This window comes from Solanum stenotomum, chromosome 9 (assembly GCF_019186545.1).
Source record: "Solanum stenotomum isolate F172 chromosome 9, ASM1918654v1, whole genome shotgun sequence".
Lineage (NCBI taxonomy): Eukaryota > Viridiplantae > Streptophyta > Magnoliopsida > Solanales > Solanaceae > Solanum > Solanum stenotomum.
The window spans coordinates 25688140-25709550 of NC_064290.1; the positions used below are offsets into that span (position 1 = coordinate 25688140).

The following is a 21411-nucleotide window of genomic DNA, read 5'->3' on the forward strand; positions in this document are numbered from 1 at the left end:
TGTCTAGAATAAGATTTGAACCCGAAATCTCATAGCTCTTAATCCACTTCATTGTCTACTTGGCCACAACTTTGAAATTTGTGTGCAACTCACTTAACTCATTCTTAGGTCAATTCTAAGTAGTTTTATTTTCTTATGTATTTCTTTTAATTTCAAAATTTCTCCCCCTTTATTTTGTATTGTAATTTTTGGTTCACTTGATGAACTGCATTAGACATTTTGTAGTTCTCACTACAAAAAACCCTTGAATTGCTAACAATATTATCTGTTGGTAAATTGATTAAATTGGTTGGTAAATGATTTTTTCAACCAAATATTAACTAATATTAATCTGTTGCTAAAAATTTCATTAGTAAATTTTACCAACCCATTTCAGTTAGTTGGTAATATTACTGACTAAAAAACAGTTGGAAAACACATTAAAAAATTGTTGATAATTGTTGAAACATGACCTTAGAATTTTCGTTGGTAAATTCATCAATCATTTTTTTGTTGGCATATTGTTGGTAAGTTTACTAACGAAGAGAAAAGACAGTTAGTAAATTTGGTTCTTCATTATTCAATTTGGTTAGTGATATGTTGGAAACGCAAAAATGCTCATTAGTAATTCGTTAGGAAGTTTACTAACTGATTGTTATTTTGTTGGTAATATATATCATTTATGTTCGATATTCGGTCAGTAATTGATTGGTAATATATAATTCAATATTACTGACTGATGATAATTCGATAGTAAAATTTCACTTTATATATTTACATCAATAAATATCTTTTACAAATCTTAAAGAGCCCAGAAACATAATAAAAACAGTAATTCTTTGACAAGTTATAACTTGAAATTAGCAATGCAGATCCTAACAAAAAGAGTTCAAAATAAATCCAAATATGGAAACAAAGAAAGAAAAATCTGCCTAAGATAGGTTGGAAATTTTAAATGACCCATATTGTTATGTGATGATGAGTCATGTCTAAGCTAATTTGGTGTATCAAAGGGTGGTGTACCACAGGGTGGTTTAGGTAGGCCAGCTATGAGGATAGGCAAATGTTCTTGGAGAATCTTATCAACTTGCTCTTGCATTTCTAGCTGCATTTCATGTTTCATTTCTTCACACAATTTTTCTCTCATCTCATCCTTCATCTCCTCCTTCATTTCTTGAACGTACTCCTTCACTCGAGTATCAAAATCACAATCTTGAGATTGAGTAGTTGAAGAAGATGATGAACCAACGTTCTCATAGAAAGCTGCTTGAGAACCAAGACCATATAAACATGCCTTCTTAACCCCACCCACTTCATCCATGTAAGCCTTCAAAAAATCAATTGTTGGAGACTCGCCAGATTCATCTACAACTGAGATGCAGACGTGATCTTAAACATTACAGCATCCTAGAAAAATAAAACATATGATATTACGTTAAGAAAAAAATACTAGCAATTATAAAGATACAACACAATTGATATTAGTTGACAGTCTTTGTCCCCGACAGTACCTCCTCCACCACATTTACCATTTCTACAGCTGCAATTAGTATTTATTTTGACACAAGTACATGTAGGTCAATTTCATTATATAAAAATAGTCTTCTTGGACCTATTGTTTCTGTCCAAATTACAAATTATCTCCTCCCAATTGTGTCTCAAGTTGATCATTTGAAACTTGCATTTTCCTACTTCATTTAGATTAAAAATAAATGTTGGACAAAAAAGAGGTTGGACAGAGACAAAGAACTGGAAATCTGCCCTAATTGCTAATGTTATTGGGGATATACATGGGTACAACTATATGAATAGGTTTATAACTCAAAATTGATCATAGGTGACTAAGCTGCCGATATAACTTCATGATGAAGACTACTATAAGGTGAGGCTCCAAAACATGATGGATATGCAGGAAATTATGTGTACATGACCATATTCTATAAATAACATGCCAATAATCCAAAATTATTGGTCCCCAACGTTTGATCTCAAGCAAGGAAGATCATCAAAGCATCATTCGGTCAAGCAAGCAAGATCACCAAATCATCATTCAGACAAGCAAGCAAGATAATCAAAGCACCTTTCAGATTTTAGAATAAATGGGTAAACCATTCTCAACTCATGCCTATAAGTAATGCTAGTTGGGGGATCAGATAAGCTAAGGGAAAAATGAAAGCAATGTTGGAGAAATTGAAGCAGCTCAAATCTCCATTTCGTCGACATCTCGATATTGAGCACTTCAAAGGGACTATTGTACAGATCATCAAAGCACCATTCAAATTTTACATTAAATGGGTAAATTATTCTCAATTTATTCCTATAGTTAATGCTCACTGGAGGGCCAGCGAAGCTAAGGGAAGAATGAAAACAATGTTGGAGAAACTGAAGCAGCTAAACTCTCAATTTCGTCGACATCTCAATTATAAGCACTTCAAAGGGATTACTGAAAAGATTGACAAAACTAGACTACATGTGGCACAACTGTAGCACCAACTGAAACATAATTATAACGATATTCTTGCATATGAAGAAAAGAAGGCTCCAGAACAATTGAAAAAATTGCCACTCATTGAAAAAGTATTATGAAACAATGATAAAGGGTAAATTGGATTAAACTAGGAGATGCAAATACCAAATATTTCTCTACGCTAATGAAGGAGAAGATGCAACAAAAAATAAATAATAAAGTTGATTGCTTTAACTGGGCAAAAACTGACAGATACAACATACATTCAAATAGAGATTCTACAATTTTACAAATTCCTCATGAGCACTACAGCACATTCTCTGCCAACAGTTAGTAAAGAAACAATGAGTAAAGGCCCAACACTGGATCGTCAACATTAGTTAGATATATGCAAGAGATATCACAAATGAAGAGATAGTAGAAAGACTTTAAGGAATATGAGACGATAAATCCCCAGGAGTGGATGGCTTTAATGCACATTTTTACAAAGCAGCTTGGCCAATTATCAAAAAATACATGTGTTTAGTTGTTCATGAGTTCTTTAAAACATCCAAATTTCATAAACAAGTCAATTGCACTACTATATCCTTACTGCCTAAGGTCACTCAACCTATGATACTTAAGGAATATAGACCAATAGCTTGTTGTATAGTGTTATACAAGGTGATCTCAAAGGTGCTAACAGTTAGAATGAAAAATATCATGCCCATTATCATTAGTGAATCTCAAGTAAGGTTTATTTTAGAGAGAAGGATAGCAGTTAATATAATAATGGCTCATAAACTTATCCAAAGCTATTCTAGGAAGCTAATATCCCCTAGAAGTATGCTTAAGGTAAACCTACATAAAGCTACGACTCTATCGAATGATATTTTATTGAACAAATATTAGTGGAATTGAAGTTTCCAACAAAGTTCATATAGTGTATAATGAGTTGTGTGAATTTAGTTACCTACTCAATCAACATCAATGGAATAGTAATAGAGCCTTTTAAAGCAGCTAAAGGATTGAGATAAGGATATCTTTTGTCTCCCTATCTCTTTGCAATAGCAATGGAGTCTATGGGAAGACAACTGAATGAGTTAGGTAGCAACAAGCAGTTCAACTTTCATCCAAAATGTGCTAGAGTGAAGCTACCTTACCTAGATTTTGTAGATGATTTATTGTTATTTGCAAGAGGGGACAAAAGATCAATTCAGTTTTTATATGACAAGTCTATGATATTGTCTAATGCTTCAGGGTTTCAAGCCAACCTAAACAAGAGGAACATTTATTTTGGAGGGGTTGCCAGAGAAGAAAATGAGATTATTATCCAACAACTTGATATTCCCGTTGAAGAAATTTCATTCAGATATCTAGGTGTACCACTAACTACTAAGAAGTTGAGTGTATTATAGTTGTAGGCTTTGATAGTAAAAATAGTATCAAAATCACTTCTTGGACAGCCACAAAACCGTCCTATGTAGGGAGGGTACAATTAGTAATGACAATGGTGAATGAGATTCAAACTTACTGAGCACAAATTTTCCTCATCCCAGCAAAATTACTTAAAATTCTAGAAGCATATCGTATAAGTTAAATTTGGTCGGGTACAAATGAAATTACTAAAAGGGTATTAGTCTCTTGATGCAAAATGTGCCTACCAAAAGCAATAGGTGGATTACATCTATTTGATCTCAGAATCTGAAAAAAGTGACAGTAACTAAAATGTGTTGGGACTTAGCAAACAAGCAAGATAGATCATGTATAAGACGGAAAATGCTTCTTATATGAAAGGGAGAAAAATTGAGAATTTTCCTACACCATAACATGCTAGCTGGATGGTAAGGAAGATCCTAGATTCTAGAGGAACAATGCAACAAATCCAAGGAAAACCACCTTTCGTCAAGAGCATGATAAATTTTATCTATTTGCAACTCCTAGAAGCTCAACCTAAAGTCCCTTGGAATCACTTGATATTTGCACATGAAGCTAGACCAAAAGCTATATTTACAATATGGTGCAACTTCATGGTCATTTGAATTCAACAAATAGACTAACAAATTGGGGAATAGATGTGGATCAAGAATGGCATATGTATGGAAAAGCACAAGATACCAATGAACATCTATTTATAGATTGTGAATATGCAAGGATATTGATGACTAGACTATTGTAGTGGCAAAAAGTTAAAGACAGTGAACCTCAAGGATGTCCAACAGGAAAAACTACTTCAGTAAAGATCATGAAAATGGTTTGTACTGAATTCATTCATGTCGTCTGGACTGAGGGAAATTTCACCAAAGTGTTTGTGTAGAAACAAAGAGATATAAATAGTTTAGCAAGAGAACTATATTGTAATTGCAAAGAGCTTCAGGAAAACAGAGTATTATATTCCAACAGTTAAATATTATAGTGTATTTATCATATATAGGTATCTCGCAAAAAAATTACCTAGAGGAGCAATTTTTTTTATATATCAAGACAACAAACTGGGATGTAGTTATGTTGTGGTGCTTGAATTCCCTACTTGGTGATTAATACAGGTTATTAGTTATCAAAAAATATATTGGTTATGAACTTCTTGACATACATCTTCTCAATACCATACTTTATCTCACATCTTACTCACCAAATTTTCCAAGAAGTTATGATAGGAATAATTTAGAGATCAAAGCAATCATAGAATTATGGATTCAAAATTTCCATTAGTAAACTAATATTCATAGTAGGATAAGCTTACCAATGAATACTAAATAAGCCACATACGATTTTACACAGTTTCTGGGCAAGCATACAATTATAGAATGAGGAGCATCAATATAATATATATATATATATATATTGAAAATTAATTTTATCGACAACCACAACCTTGTTTGCAATTAACATTTTCATTCCCTCATCAATGTCTTAAAAGCTTAATCAATTTTCAGCCACACAAAAATTAGCTTAATATACCTTGCCCCTCTCCAAAGAAAAAGAAATTCTTTCCACAAACGCTTGTAAACATATTATAAAATGATATACACTAATAAAATAATTATGAAAACTATTTTTAATATGCATTAACTACTAACCTAGTAAGCATAGTAACTAACAAACTATCACATATCATTATAATATTGTTAGTATGTATACCAAATTAAAAATATTTAATTAATATATTGATATCGTATAAAAAGACTTACATGTAGAAGTGTAATTTTTCTTAGGGTAAAATGACTAGTTCACGAATGAAAGAAAGATAGAAGGTGCGAAAGCATTAGTCCTTTCTAGGGAATTACCAACAACAAACAAAAACAACAACACCTCAGTTCCAAAATAGTTGGAATTGCCTATATAGACATTCCATATTTGCTCTACACTATTTAATCCTAAAATTCTGAAAATTTTCAATCAAAGGCAAATTAGGAACTCTCTAATGCTAGACATTATAAAAATTAACTAGTTTACACTAGCCATCCAACATAGTAATCCTTCCTACTCCTATATGAAATAAGGGTTGAAAGTCATGGGTGAACTTTGTCACGCTCCAAAAACTCGAAGCGTGATGACACCTACCATAGCCCACCAGTAGTGCCACTATCCGACTTTTCGAGTCATGATGGCACCTTCTAAAATCCATTAGTTGGTAAACCGACTCGTACCTAGTACGAAACGTAGTGGGTACAAGGGTGGAACTAAACATAAAATAATACTAACAATAAGACAAGACAAAAACGAAAAGCAAACAACACACTATATACAAAGGAAACCCTCCCATAACCTAGAAGTCATGAGTACAGAGCTATCTAGCAAGATAAATACAAGTCCTAAAAGTGGACCACAACAAGTCATCTCAAAGGAAAAATACAAGCTAACTTATGTATAAAAGAAGATAGGTTGATCCAAGATGCCAAGTGCTCACCGTCTCCGTTATCCCAAAGTTATAAAAGACGGCACGAATGATCATCGTTGATAGCTCGTACTAGGACTTGCATAACAAAAAGATGCAGAGTATAGCATAAGTACCATAACAAGGTAGTAAGTAGGCATCATAGGCCGACCGAGCAAAAAAGATAAAAATAGTCAGAAAAGATACGATCTAGACACAAACAAAGGTCAAAGTGGATATGAAAAGAAGGCACACAAGCATACCAAAAATGAATCTAAGTACAACTAAACTAAACCTAGTTGGACCCCATAAACCCAGAAGGTACACTCGTGTGAAAGCTTAAATAAAATCCAGACGGACCCCCATAAGACCAACAAGCACACTGTGAGAAATATATGGGAAAAATATTATTGAATTGTGTATCTAAATTGTTACACTGAGACCCTATTTATAGACACTATATTAGAATCCTTTCCCAACTAGGATTCCTATTCTTATTCCTATTACTATTCCTATTTTAAGTAGGAAATACTTATTTCTATTCTAACACTCCCCCTCAAGTTGGTGCATACAAATCATATGTACCTAGCTTGTTACAAATGTAATTAATACGAGGACCTGTGAGGGACTTGGTGAAGATATCTGCAAGCTGATCATTTGACTTCACGAATTTCGTAACAATATCTCCTGAGAGTATCTTTTCTCTGACAATGACAGTCAATCTCAATGTGCTTAGTCCTTTATGAAACACTGGATTTGATGCGATATGAAGAGCCGCTTGACTATCACACACAAGTTCCATCTGATCAATTTTGCCAAATTTTAGTTCTCCCAGCAACTGTTTGATCTAAACTAGCTCACAAGTTGCTGTCATCATTGCTCGATATTCTGATTCCGTACTAGATCGAGCAACCACATTCTATTTCTTACTCTTCCACGACACCAAATTACCTCCTACTAAAACACAATATCCGAATGTCAAACGTCTATTAGAGGGTGATTCTAACCCAATCAGAGTCTGTATATCCAATGATATGCTCATGGCCTTGATCCTCAAAAAGTAGTCCTTTACTGGGAGATGACTTTATATATCGCAGAATACGAACAACTACTTCCCAATGACTATCAAATGGGAAGTCATAAACTAACTTACAACACTCACAGGAAAAGAGATGTCAGGTCTAGTCACTGTGAGATAATTCAACTTTCCAACAAGCCGTGTATACCTTTCAGGATTACTAAGTGGCTCCCCCTGTCCTGGAAGGAGTTTAACATTGGGATCCATAGGAGTGTCAATAGGTCTACATCCCATCATTCTTGTCTCCTCAAGAATGTCTAAGGCATACCTGATCTAGACTGAGCAACCTCAATACCTAGAAAATACTTCAATTTGCCAAGGTCTTTAGTTTGGAAGTGGTTAAATAGATATTGCTTCAAATCGGTGATATCATCTTGATCATTACCGGTGATAACAATATCATCAACGTAAACAACCAAATAGATACATCGACTTGGTGCAGAATGCCAATAAAACACAAAGTGATCATCTCCACTACGAGTCATGCCAAACTGCTGAATTATTGTGTTGAACTTCCCAAACCAAGCTTGAGGAGACTATTTCAGACCATAGAGTGACCTACGCAATCGACATACAGGGCTACTAGACTCCCCCTGAGCAACAAAACTAGGTGGTTGCTCTATATAGACTTCTTCCTCAAGATAACCATGCAGAAAAGCATTCTTAATGTCCAACTGATAAATAGGCCAACGACGAATGGCAGCCATAGATAGAAAAAGGCGGACAGATGCTATTTTAGCCACAAGAGCGAAAGTGTCACTATAATCTAGCCCAAATATCTGATTATACCCTTTGGCAACAAGGCGAGCCTTAAGTCGATCAACATGACCGTCAGGACCAATTTTGACTACATAAACCCAACGACAACTAACAGTAGATTTACCTGCAGGAAGGGAGACAAGTTCCCAAGTACCACTCTTATGCAAAGCAGACATCTCATCAACTATAGCATGCCTCCATCCAGAATGAGAAAGTGTTTCACCTGTAGTCTTAGGAATGGAAATAGAGGACAAAGACGACACAAAGGCATAATGGGTGATGATAGACAATGATAACTTAAGAAGGTATAATGTGGGTTAGTATTTCGAGTGGATTGTATACCTTTTTGAAGTGCAAGCGGTTGGCTAGGAGGAGGCAAGTCCGCAGTAGGAGTAGGGTCTGGTGCATGACATGAATCATCAGGGACTAGGGCTGGACGTGGAAGGCGATGAGAAGTTAGTAGTGGTGGCACTACAACTGGAGATGTAGAAGTAACCGTAGATTCTTCAAAGGTTGGCACAGGTAAAACCTGATGTATAGGTAAGACCATAGATACATCAGGATAATCAGAAGATGTATAGTAAGGATGAGACTCAAAAAATGTAACATCAGCTGACATAAGGTATCGATGAAGATCATGTGAATAACAAAGATACCCTTTTTGAACTCGAGAGTAACCAAGAAAGACACATTTGAGGGCACGAGGAGCTAATTTATCTTTCCATGGGGCTAAATTATGAACAAAGCATGTGCTCCCAAAGACACGAGGGGGGATAGGATAGAGATGTGACGAGGAAACAGTATGGAATGTGGAACCTGATTCTGAAAAGAAGAAGAGGGCATTTTATTAATTAAATAACAAGATGAAAGGACTGCATCACCCCAAAAACGCAGCAAAACATGGGATTCAATGAGGAGAGTGCAAGCAGCCTCAATGAGATGCCTATTCTTTCTTTTTGCTACACCATTTTGTTGAGGAGTGTATGGACAAGATGTTTGGTGAATAATTCCTTGGTGAGACATAAACTCCTAAAACTGATTTTGTATTTTAGCAAAGAAACTTTTGAATATAGAAAATAACTCAAAACGATCTTTCATTAAGAAAACCCAAGTGCATCTCAAATAATCATCAATGAAACTAACAAAATAACGAAATCCTAAGGTGGAATTGACTCTACTAGGACCCAAAATATCAGAATGAATTAATGAAAAATAGACTCTGAACGACCCTCAGTACTACGTGAAAATGTAGCACGAGTGTGTTTCCCAAGTTGACACGACTCACAATCTAATGTGGATAAACTAGACAAACTAGGCACCATCTTTTGCAGTTTGGATGGACTTGGATGTCCCAAACGTTTGTGAATTAGATCTGGGGAATCTGTAACGGAGCATGATATTAAGGAATTTGAAGAGGTAAGATAGTAAAGGCCTTGTGATTCATGTCCTGTTCCAATCATCTGTCCCGTATTGCGGTCCTGCATAAGGAAAAAAATCATCAAAAAAGGTTATGCTACAATGTAGGGCTTTCGTCAAACGACTAACAGATGCTAGATTACAAGGAGAACCAGGGACATAAAGAACAGAGTCTAGGGTGACAGAAGATACGGGTTTGGCATTTCCAACCCCTTTTGGTTTTGTTTGGATCCCATTGGCTAAAGTAATAGCTGGAAGAGATTGTGAATAAACAATATCAGACAAAAGTGATTTATTACTAGAGATATGATCAGAAGCCCCAGAGTTTGTGACCCATGATCCAAGAGTGCTAGACTGTGACACACAAGTAAAAGAATTACCCGCAACAGAAACATCAGGTTGTGCAACCGAAACTACTTGTGGAGACGTTTGTTTATTTGCAAGATACCGAAGGAACTCTTTATATTCCTTTAGAACAATAGGATCATAACTGGGTGGAGGACCATGTAAAATATAGCATATGTCATGAGTGTGTTCGGGTTTATGACAATGACTACACTTGGATCGAGGTTTTCCTATACGTTATTTACTTGCGCAATTTCGAAGGAGCTCATTATATTCCTTTAGAATAATAGGATCATAACTGGGTGGTGGACCATGCAAAATATAACATATGTCACGAGTGTGTCTAGGTTTATGACAATGACAACACTTGGATCGACGTTTTCCAAAACGTTCTCCTCCTCGTCAATTCTCCATAGACTGGTATGTACGCTGGAAACTGTCGAAAACTGCCCTACAGTGGTCTGATTTTGCCGAAAACTACCTGAAAATCACCGAAACCCTAATTCCGGTGATCAGATCTGGAGAAAACTGAATGGGTTCTGGTCGAAAATACTGGACGACCCCAACAGAAGAAAACTGCTCAAAAACAGATGACCGGAGCAACACTCATGCGCCAGTGCTTGGGCAGATCTCGCCGAAAAACTTTCACCTTCGAATAACGCGTGGAGGCACGTGAGGGGCTATTTTCCGGTGAATCTAATTGGGGTTCGATCGCCTGAGCTTCCCTAGCCTCGTAATGGTGTTGTCTTTCACACAACACCTTCAGAACGAAAGAAAACACAAATCAGTCCCAACCGTCGTCGCCGAAATTTGACACGGTGACTTGAAGTTTCTCACCAATGCTCTGATACCATGGGAGAAATGTAGGGAAAAATATTATTGAATTGTGTATCTAAATTGTTACACTGAGAGCCTATTTATATACACTATATTAGAATCCTATCCCAACTAGGATTCTTATTCTTATTCCTATTACTATTCCTATTTTAAGTAGAAATACTTATTTCTATTCTAACACACACAAAATAGCTAAGTCTACTTGGAAGAAGAGTAACACAAATCTGAACTCAAGAACATTAGTCGGGCTCCCAGCCCAAGTAAACTAGGACAAGTCAACTCCCAGCCAAGCTAGCAAGATTGAAATTCAACAAAACCGGTCAACTCCTAGTCCACCTAGCAAGAGTAATCAACCCTAGGCCACCCAGCCATACAGTCCACTCCCAAGGGAGTAAGCTGCCCAACTAGCAAGAGTGACTCAGAGGCGTGTCAACTCCGTAGAGGATCTCAGATATCCAAGCCATCCAGCCCACTTTTAGGGGCGTCAGCCACCCAGCTAGCAAGTGTCCAAGGGTGTATTGACTCCTAAGAGAATCTCTAGTAGGCTCCAAGCCATCGTGTATCGACGTCCACTCCTGAATGTATCATAAAAGGCTTCAAACCTGAAGTACTCTTATTTTGAGAAAGCACACAACCTCCGGTAACGCATCGAAGTTGGAGAAGTAGGGAGAAAAGACAGAAGGGCCAATAAGCTGCATAAATGCCTAAACTAAGGCTCATACTATCAGACTCAAGTCTGTTATTCTCGTTTATAAGGACCTAGTATGTCCGAGCAGTGTCGGAGACATACAAAAATCACAAGGTGTAGGGTTTAAGGCAACACTCTTCTATCATAAACTATGGTCGAAACATGCTTCAAGAAACACGTAAGAAATCAAGTAAATCACATAGCATGTAACAACACACGTATAACCCTACCTAATCATGGTACCACCCTCAAAACAATAGTAATCAACCCAAAATCATGGTTTCTAAAATAAAAGCATGAATAACTAGGTATACACCCCCAATTAACACCAATCATCATGAATTTACACACTCATGTGCAATCTAAATAGAAAAGAAATTGTAGCCTACTTGTAGGCCGATCACGGGCACTCATACTCACAAGGCAAAAGTTTTTCCCTTCTACATGACCTCTGAACTCTACCGTCTTATCAAGAATAGGATCACTACGTTTATAGGGTAGTTTAGACACCAAAATCACCCAAAATGGAGAAGGACCAATTTTTGGAGTCAAACAAGAATTGTGGGATCCGTAATGGAAATTCCGGAATCAAATTGTCAAAAGCTCCTATGCCATGCCTCGAACTTGTCTCCCAAAATAGTACACAATTCATGGCCTAAAACAATGGAAACAACAACACAATATGAAACAAAAATAAAAGAAAAGGACAGCAGCTTACTGGAGAAATTCTCTTCAAACGGAGTGTGACCAACAAAATCCAATCACTCCACCACATATCTCCAAAAATTACGAGCACGTGAGACTTTAAATCAACAAAATTGGAGTTCGGATAGAGGAGAAATCACATTTTTACCAACAGGGGTCTAGGATGGTCGCGACCAATGCTTAAATAGAGGGCCAGGTCGGTTGGTCGCTCGCGACCACAACAGCCCGCGCGCGAACGTGCACGTTTGGGTGCCAGTCATTCACACCACAAGGCCACATGCACGAACTCGGGGCCAGGTGCACGATCACGAGGATAGTTGAGCAAACGTGAGACCCTAGCTGAAAACAGAGGGCTAGGGTCTTCAAACTTCAATGGGGTGCTCGAGATTCATCCGGAACCCCGTGCGTGCAAAACAACTAAGCTAGTCCATTGGAAATGACATTCCAGACTCAAAGTAACCATCAAAATTCTGGTTCGAGGTTGTTTCGACAAAAAGTGGGTCCCACACCCAATTTTCATTTAAAGCCAAAATCTACGAAGGGCCTCGAAATTAGCCTAGAAGCCTCGGGACCTAAACAAAGGGTCATTCTATACCAAACTCAACATTATGGAGCTAATCACGAATACATAATTCTCATCCAATATCATTTTCTCAGAATTTTGACTAAAGTCAAACTTCAGGTTCACCTTGAAAGTTAAAACTCCTAATCCTACGCCTCACACTGAAAGCCTCGGGAGACATGTTGACTATGCTACTAGCTTAGAATGACTCTTATGGAGCTGATGGAATCGTCAAAATTAGATTTTGAGGTCATCTTCCTGAACTTCTTATCGAAAATGAACATTCAAGATTCAAAAGATCCAAAACACTTAAACTAACATAAAAACTAAATAAATGACCAAGTGAGCAAACTGTCAGTCCCAACAAGTCATAAATGACTTGGGATCGCTACAGAAAAGCTTGTACACTGAAAAGGAGGCATACACACAAAAATGACCTAGAGATCACTACAACATCCACTACTAAAAAAGATTTTCATCCGCGAAAGTAAGAGTTAAGAAGCTCTAAAGGCTCAAACAAGCTAGGAAACTACTCTTGCATATCATGCTCGATTTCCCAAGTAGCCTCCTCGACTTGACAATATCTCCAACAGACCTTAACTATATGATTGGCTCTCGAACACAATTTTCGCACATCTTTGGCAAGAATGGAAACTAGCTCATCCATGAAGGTCAAGTGATCATCCAACTCTACTACATCATACTACAGAACATGTGACTCATCAGGAACATACCAGAGTAGCATTGAAACATGAAAGAGTTGGTGGATAACTGAGAACATTAGAGGCAAAGCTAGCTCATATGCAACCTCTCCTACTATCTAGAGGATCTCAAAAGGCCCAATATACTCAGGGCTAAGCTTGCCCCATCTCCAAACCTCACCACACCCTTCATGGGAAACATACAGAAGAAAACTCTATCACCAACCGAAAACCGCCCAAAGTCTATCCTGAATCACCCTCACCTGCTCCAAAGCCTCCTTAGTAAGGTTTGTACCAGGAGGTCTAGGCTCTTCAAACTACAACCAACCAACTGGAGAGTGATAGCGCCTACCATAATAGAAATAGAAAATTCAAAAAATTATAGCCTTTATCATAAAAGAGTTTTGACAAAGTGGAAGTCTAACATAAGTCTCAACAAGCCCTCTATTAGATCATAAGGAAAGTGATTGGGACATAACACATACATCACATACAAATCATGACAACTGAAATGATAGAAAACTATGAAAGTATCTCGGTCCTCAAAACATGAGGACTCACCAATCTTCAATGCCAAAGGAAATCAACTAGTCACTAGTACAGAGGTAGGAGCATCGTACCCTACATTAGTGAAACAATGTGGACACAAGTATGCATTAGTACATGAATGTACTAAGTATGAGGAAATATGCATAAAATAGACGTGGTGTCATAAATAGCATAAAAATGCAATGCATGAACAATAATTGAACATTTAAAAAGACTTAAGGAAGCAATGGCATATATATCATGAAATATAATTAATGCATTTAAAATAAGAGACATAAGAAAATGTTTGAAGAAACATAGTCATTTTGTGGGATATTAGCTTTAACTGACAATAAGACCATGAGTGTTATATCATGAAATTTGGTATATCCATCATACCGAAAGAAGGGGAATCTACTTACCAAGGTAGAATCCGTACATATCATCTTTTTTTAAAATGAATCCACTAGCTAAGTCATTTAAGATAATCCTATAGGGGCACGTAGTTTGGACTAGAGATTGCTATCAGAGACTACCCTATTTGAGCCTCCACCTCAAGCCTCTCGATGCTAAGTCTAAATCTCAACGGAATAGATAAAAGTCAAATATCATTATAGCATAGGAAAGACAATGATCAATAATAATCCACATCTTAAAATCAAAACATAGAATAGCTCCTAAAGTTACAATTCAAGCATAAGTGAGAAAACCTTTCACCAATATGAATCCATACGTGAGAAATACCTTTCACAATCATGATCATATTCCTATTTGAGGAAACCTTTCAAAACAACATTGATATATTCATCTAAAAGCACCCTATCATCATAAACATCATTTTCATAAGACATGCATAATATTCCAAAATTCATAATTCATACGTTCATGGGTTCTTCATAGGTTCATAGTTAAAAATCATGAATCATGCATGGGTCTATATAACTTCAAATATCATGTATCAACATTGAATCATGCTTTACAAGACTAATTCAAAAATAAAAATCATAATTGGATGAACCCTTATAGAACTAAGAAGAACCCTAATTTTGATCAATTGAAATTGAATTGAGAAATCGAAAACCTTGAGGACTCCATGGAGGAATTGAATCTATGAGTATTCTCACATACCTTTCTACTCAAATCCCACAAAGAATAGTGAATTGGAAACTTGAATTGAATCCTAGCTTCTTCTTCTTCTTCCTTAGGTTGAGAGGAAATTATGGAGTGAAGTTTGTTAGGTTTTGGGGAATTAGGAGAATGGGTTTGAAATGGGTAGTTTTAGGACTTATAAGCTTTATCTCGGCTTAAGGGTAGAAGACAAAATGACATGGTATTTTTTTTAAAACAATTAGGAAAAAACCCAAAAGCCCCTTAAAATAACTATTGGACTCGATCTACGGTTCTGACCTACATACCGTTGATTTTTTTATGGTCCATACTGGTCAACCGTAGACCAAGTACTGGGAACATGAATTTTTCTCAAACTTGATGGAACCCTGCTACGGCTCGTAGGTCTTCCTACGGTCCGTAGACACCAACTGAAGAAATCAACTTGACCCCTTAAAATTTCACAAAGTCTGGATTGCTTCTACGGACCCTATTTACGACCAGTAAAAAGTCCTACAAACCGTAGACTAGTCTCATACACCTGATCCTGGTACTGCAATTTAAGGCAGACCTTCCCTTTTGAAAATTTAAGGTCTCGGGGAAGATATATGTTTGCCAAAAGTGGAGGGAGGTCTTGAATTTAGATCTCAAGTTGATGTGTCTAAAGCATTATTTGCAAAGTTATGGTGGAATTTTAGGACTACAAATTCTTTATGGTCCAATTTCATTTGGAACAACTATTGCAAGAGGCACAGGCCACAAATTGTTGAATGGAGGGGTGGATCTCAGGTTTGGAATATGATGCTACATGCTAGAGACCAGATGGATCAAGAAATATGGTGGGAACCTAGATGTGGTCATTCTAGTACTTGGTTTGACAATTGGACTCAATTAGGTGTCCTTCATTATGTTTTACCCATCATTCATAAGCAAGTTGGTGTTTAGAAGATGTTAATCAGTTGATGGTGAATGGGAGGTGGAATAAAAATCTTATGTCAGACACATTTACTAAGGAGTTTTGCGACCAGGTGCATTTAGTCTTGGGTAATTTTCAGGTTTCAGATGACAGAGATAAACCTTGGTGGATGCCTAATAGTAAAGGGAGGTTTACAATTGGAAGTGCCTAGAACATCATCTAACAAAGGAAGAATGAGCAGAAGGATATCATGAATATTTGGGAGAAAGGGATCCCTTTCAGAGTCTCTTTCCTTCTATGGAGAATTTGGTTTCAAAGAATACCTATTGGGAAAGTTTTGGTTAGGAGCAGAATTGCACACTGTGGAATGTTGTTGTTGTTCTGATAATATACAAGAAACATTTTATCATTTATTTGTTTCCTGTGTTGATTCTAATTGCCTATGGAATATGTTTGCAAGACCAGCAGGGATTCAGGATCCATTTATGCATTTGAAACAAACAATGAATAAATGGTGGGATTTTGATTGTGTTGCTAAGCTTAAACCATTACACAAAGAACTACCAGTGTTTATTATTTGGCGGATCTGCAAAAGAATGAATGTGATTAAGCATGGGAAAATGACCAGAAATGGGATGATTAGAGAAACTAATAGGAATATCTATTTGTAGATACCCTTGGTTGTCTGATATTCCTAAAAATTGACCATGGATTGTCAAGTTTTTTTAGGCTTATACACCATTGATTATTAGTAAAGTGGTGAGATGGAATTATCCAAATGTAAGGGCTTTCAAGTGTAACTCAGATGGTTCTAGTAGAGTCAATTTGGGTCTAAGTTCTAGTGTTTTTTGTGTCAGAAATTCTAAAGGAGATTTATTGTTTACTAAAGCCATAAGTTTTGAGATTCGTTCTGCTCTGGAGGCAGAAGTTAAGGCATTTAGAGATGGATTATTGTACTGCATCCATCATAATTTTTTTCCATTAATTATGGAGACAGATTCCCTCATCATCAAGAAGATTCTAGATGGAATCTGGGAAGTCCCATGGGTAAATTTTGTAGACATAAGGTGGATTAGAGATGTTATGAAGGACAAGGTGGTGAAATCAAACACACCTACAAAGAATGGAACACACTGGCTGGTTTTTTAACTAATCATATTTTTAGTTTTGTAGGTACAAAACTAATTCAATTTAATTCTACACAGGAGCTACCATCATAGGCAAGAACTATATTATAATTAGACAAACAAAACTTGCCGCAATTAAGGGTAAGAAAGTGTCAAAATGTCAGGTTCAACATTTCAATCACAAATTAGAAGAACAAAAAAGGAGCAGTCACAATACTTCATCAAAAAAAAAAAAAGAGCAGTCACAATAGAACAACATTGTCGCAGCTAACAAAAAGGAACAGAAAATCACAAGGATTACTAGATTGAAAAATGAGGGTCTTACTTGGTAGTTTCATGGGTTTGTTGCAATGGTATCAACTCCTTGGGTTCAATCTGCACAAGTCATGAAATTACTTAGTGAAACTAACAATTTTTTATCAATTCAAGGGTTGTAAGTTTTGGATATGAGCCTTACCTTGAGATACGTTTGTAATAATTGGTGTCAAGTTGAAGAAGTCTTCAATGAGTTGAATCCATGGTGTTTGTGAGAGTTTGAACGCCCATGTGGATATCGCTCAAACTTGATATTGTCTCATCTCTGCCGTCATCAAGAGGTAAGGCTCTCCTCGAATCGCTAGTTTTGTCAAAGTCGTCATGTTGATCAAAGAAGAGCAGCCATCAGAAGTTTATGTCCTTCTTCCTTGCCTTTTTGTTTTCTTTTTCCTTTTTGTCATTTGTTTCCTTTTTTTTTATTTGGGATTTGGTCACTTTTGGACCAAAGCTTTATTTGACTTCTTGGTATATAATAAATGGGCTTTGCCCGTATTAATTTTTTTTTAAAAAAAAGAAAGATAAATAATCATAGAAGGTATAAAATAAATAGTAATTTATACATTAAATACAAAAACATAAACTACATCAATACAAATAAAGAATCTTAAAACGAGTTGAAATTGAATATTAAATTGGACTTAATTGGAGATTCTCTTAAAATGAGAGAAGACTTGAATAAGTTAAAATTGAACTCAATTCAAATTATCTTAAGTCCAACCCATAAAATTCTGGGCGGATTGAATGGGTTACTTATAGTTGGGCTTATTTTGACACCCCTAATCTACACGATTTCTCTATGCAATCCATACATGAGCAGATGGCATACAAAGTGTACGGAAAACATAAAGGCAGAAATGTAGAAAATATTTCATGTATACAGATAAAAATTAAAATAACACCAATCAGCACATCTAAGAAGACTAGTCCATAATAGGAAGCAACAGCAACATAATCCATAATTTTCCCTTCATTTACAAATGCATGTTTCAAACTTTTATATACGTATCTGCTAGGTATTCAAGAACAAGTACAGAGTTGCCTCTCAAAACAGACTAGAAGTATGTCTAGTTGTTCAGAGGCCCAGATACCGAGGATAAGATGGCTAGAGGACCAATTATTCTAGTTTCTTGATGTCATGCAAAATTTGGGAGATTTACACTTGTCCATTTCCAGAGAGAAAGGTAGTCTTTTCTATCGGCCAAGGCGCCCCTGCCATCACTGCCTCAATCTCTTCAATCTTCCGCGGGCATTTGCTCATGTTAACGCATCCACTAGAAGTAACACACTTCAAGGACCCAAAGAAAGGAAAACTTTAACAGATAGGTACAACTTGACAAAGGTGTAGAGGTTAAAAAGGAACCACATTCAAGCTAATATGCACATGATATAGCAGTTATTCCAATAACACCTAAGAAGTCCAGCAAAAGGAAAAATTTAACAGATAGGTACAACTTGACAAAGGTGTAGAGGTTAAAAAGGAACCACATTCAAGCTAATATGCACATGATATAGCAGTTATTCCAATAACACCTAAGAAGTCCAGCAAAAACACACCACATCACTTTCAATTCTGACTCCACCAAAACCTCTAAACCTGTTGATCTCAACACGATTGAAAAACTTTGAAACCGCTGGACTCTCCAAGGCAGGAAGTAGCAAGGCATCAATGAAGTAACAACCAGGCTCCACAGTGATCACCTAAAAAAACAATCCGCACAATTATAGCCTAACCAAATTTGAAATATGCTAATCACTCAAAACGGCAAGGGAACAATGTAAAGACCGTGAATAGATTTTCTGGGATTAGTGAGGACTAAGAAACTTTATATGCGGGGAGGTTTTGCCGACAGATACAGAAAATGGCCCATTGATGTCTAAATTCCTTGAATTACTTGAAACCCAATAAATTATTTCAGTACTATGTTATTTTTAATATACCTTCATGTTATTTTAACTAAAAACATAGAAAGTTCACATGGTCAATAATCAAGTTTGAATTTATCTTTTGTAATTGTGGCAATAAGCTGTGACTTGTCAAGTAAATTTTAAGACCAACAATTAAAGCAGGTGGTATTGAAGAAATCATTTCAGATCTATTAACAAAAAAGGTATTGAAAAGACATGAGCATGTTGTTTGTACTCAAGTCATAATTCATTGATTGCATGGCCAACACATACATGTTGGGCAATTTTCAAGAACCACATTAATGGTTATTCAGTGACAATTCACGAAATAGTAGTTTGGACCTAATAGCTTAAATCTAATATGTCATGTCACCAAAACTTAGACTACTGACCATTCCCTTTAAGAGCTTTCTGCTCGTACGTAGAGAGCTCAATCCAGGTTCTTTTGGTCTTTCAGCTCCCTGAAATTGTAAGTCAGTTATTCACTTCTCAATTATATCCAGAGAATATATGAAAAACTGCAGGCTACTTAACAAAGTAAGACATTTAACTAAAAATATTAAACCTGCAAGTAACCCCCAGGATCATGAGTATCAATTCCAAGAAGGTGCCCCAATCCATGAGGCATGAAAACAGCCCCAAGTCGCTCAGCCATCATTTTATCAACATCCCTTTGATCAAAGTAAAGAAATCCCTATTCCATATCAGCTACTCCAGACTCTATAGGAAAGGCTCGTGAGAGAGAGTAATTATACAAAGGGAATAGAAGATACCCAACAAGTAGGTTCCCTTTCTTCAGTGATTCCAAAGTGACCCTTTCAGCTAATCTGCAATTCATGGTGAAATACAAGTGAAAAACAAGCTATAATGATTTGTGTAAAGGTAGACATTCATGCCATGTGATAACTGACAGTTTTTTTTTGATAAAGTTTAAGTTGTATTCTTCAGCATTAAGGGTATGCTGCCTACCTCCAAAAAGTTACAAGCTAAATCCATAATTACATAGATCCTAGGAAATCTACCAACTGTTCTACTTCTTCTATTTCACCTGATTTTTGGCAGTAATAAACACTTATAGATGCAGATAAAGCTTCATGTTTCTATTATAGCATAAACTACAACATGTTTGAACTTGCCATAGCATCTCATTATTTCGAAAAAGAAGGTTAACTTCAATTGATTGTTCAGGGACAGTTTTGTTAGAATCTTTGTGAATATTTTCTAAATTTAATGTAAATAGAGTAGGTAACTTAATTTACTCCTATAGTACTTACCTTTCTTTTTTAGGACATCTAAACATAGCTATTTGAACCCCAATAGCCTGAGGGAATATGAACCAGAGTTCCTCTTAGTTTCTCTTCCACTTCACAAGTTTCACTAATTTTCATGGTAACATAAGACCAGACTAATTCATCTTCCGAGAAAGAGTTCAAGACTTGGTACATGGAGAAAGATAAGTTGTAAGGTTGCCACTTATACATTCAAAATAGTGAAGAATATAGCAGAAAAGTTTAATGAAAGAACTAGAACTTCAGCAAATTCCAATGTCAGAAACTTTTAGTTTTTTTGCTGGACCTTGATTCTAAAAGCTCTCCATGGACCTTTTGGCCTAATAGGTTTCATGTGCGTCAAATCGAGCTTGTTCAATCTATTCACTGAGACCAAACTGACCTAGTGGATAAATCAGAAATACATAAACAAAAACAGCAATTAGACCAGAGAATGTGATTGTGGTGGGGGGATATAGAGTTTACACTCATTGTCAAAGCTCCAAACTGTACACATTCATTCTTCTGGCCAAGTATGGAGATGCGTGATTTTTTTGTTTCTTTGTGTCCGAAGAGAGAGAACTAACTTTCTAAGGTTTGTGGATAGGGATGTAGATTATTGCACCCTCCGTTCTGATTTTGATATCTAGAAAATTTTACATGACTCTAAAAGATTATTAAAACATTGGCATAACAATTTATCAAGTCAGAATGTTTACTCAAGAGAACTTCACAATAAGGGACTCCAAATGTATGTCTGTAGTTACCCTTCTCGTTTATCTAGATTTTTCTATTTTGTTGATAATCTTTCTGTTTATGGAACTATGGGAAGGGGAACAAATGATCTTCTGA

The 21411-nt window shown here is 36.3% G+C and overlaps 2 protein-coding genes and 1 long non-coding RNA gene across 3 annotated transcripts in view; 1 reads left to right on the forward strand and 2 right to left on the reverse strand.

The window, feature by feature from the left end:
* Positions 1–21411, forward strand: part of LOC125876728 (uncharacterized) — an 854340-nt gene that overhangs the window by 355810 nt on the left and 477119 nt on the right. The window lies entirely within an intron of this gene.
* Positions 726–8924, reverse strand: LOC125876740 (uncharacterized). Its single transcript, XR_007447533.1, has 2 exons — positions 8264–8924; positions 726–1386 (listed from the first exon to the last, which is right to left on the reverse strand). It is a non-coding gene; the product is annotated as an uncharacterized LOC125876740 (long non-coding RNA).
* LOC125876730 (uncharacterized) overlaps positions 18236–21411 on the reverse strand; it is a 28969-nt gene continuing 25793 nt past the window's right edge. Inside the window, exons 12-16 of the mRNA XM_049557967.1 lie at positions 20065–20118; positions 19857–19962; positions 19684–19752; positions 18941–19084; positions 18236–18671 (exon numbers count right to left, since the gene is read on the reverse strand). Coding sequence (XP_049413924.1) covers positions 18540–18671; positions 18941–19084; positions 19684–19752; positions 19857–19962; positions 20065–20118 — 505 coding nt within the window. The 3' untranslated portion in view covers positions 18236–18539. The remainder of the gene's footprint in view (positions 18672–18940; positions 19085–19683; positions 19753–19856; positions 19963–20064; positions 20119–21411) is intronic.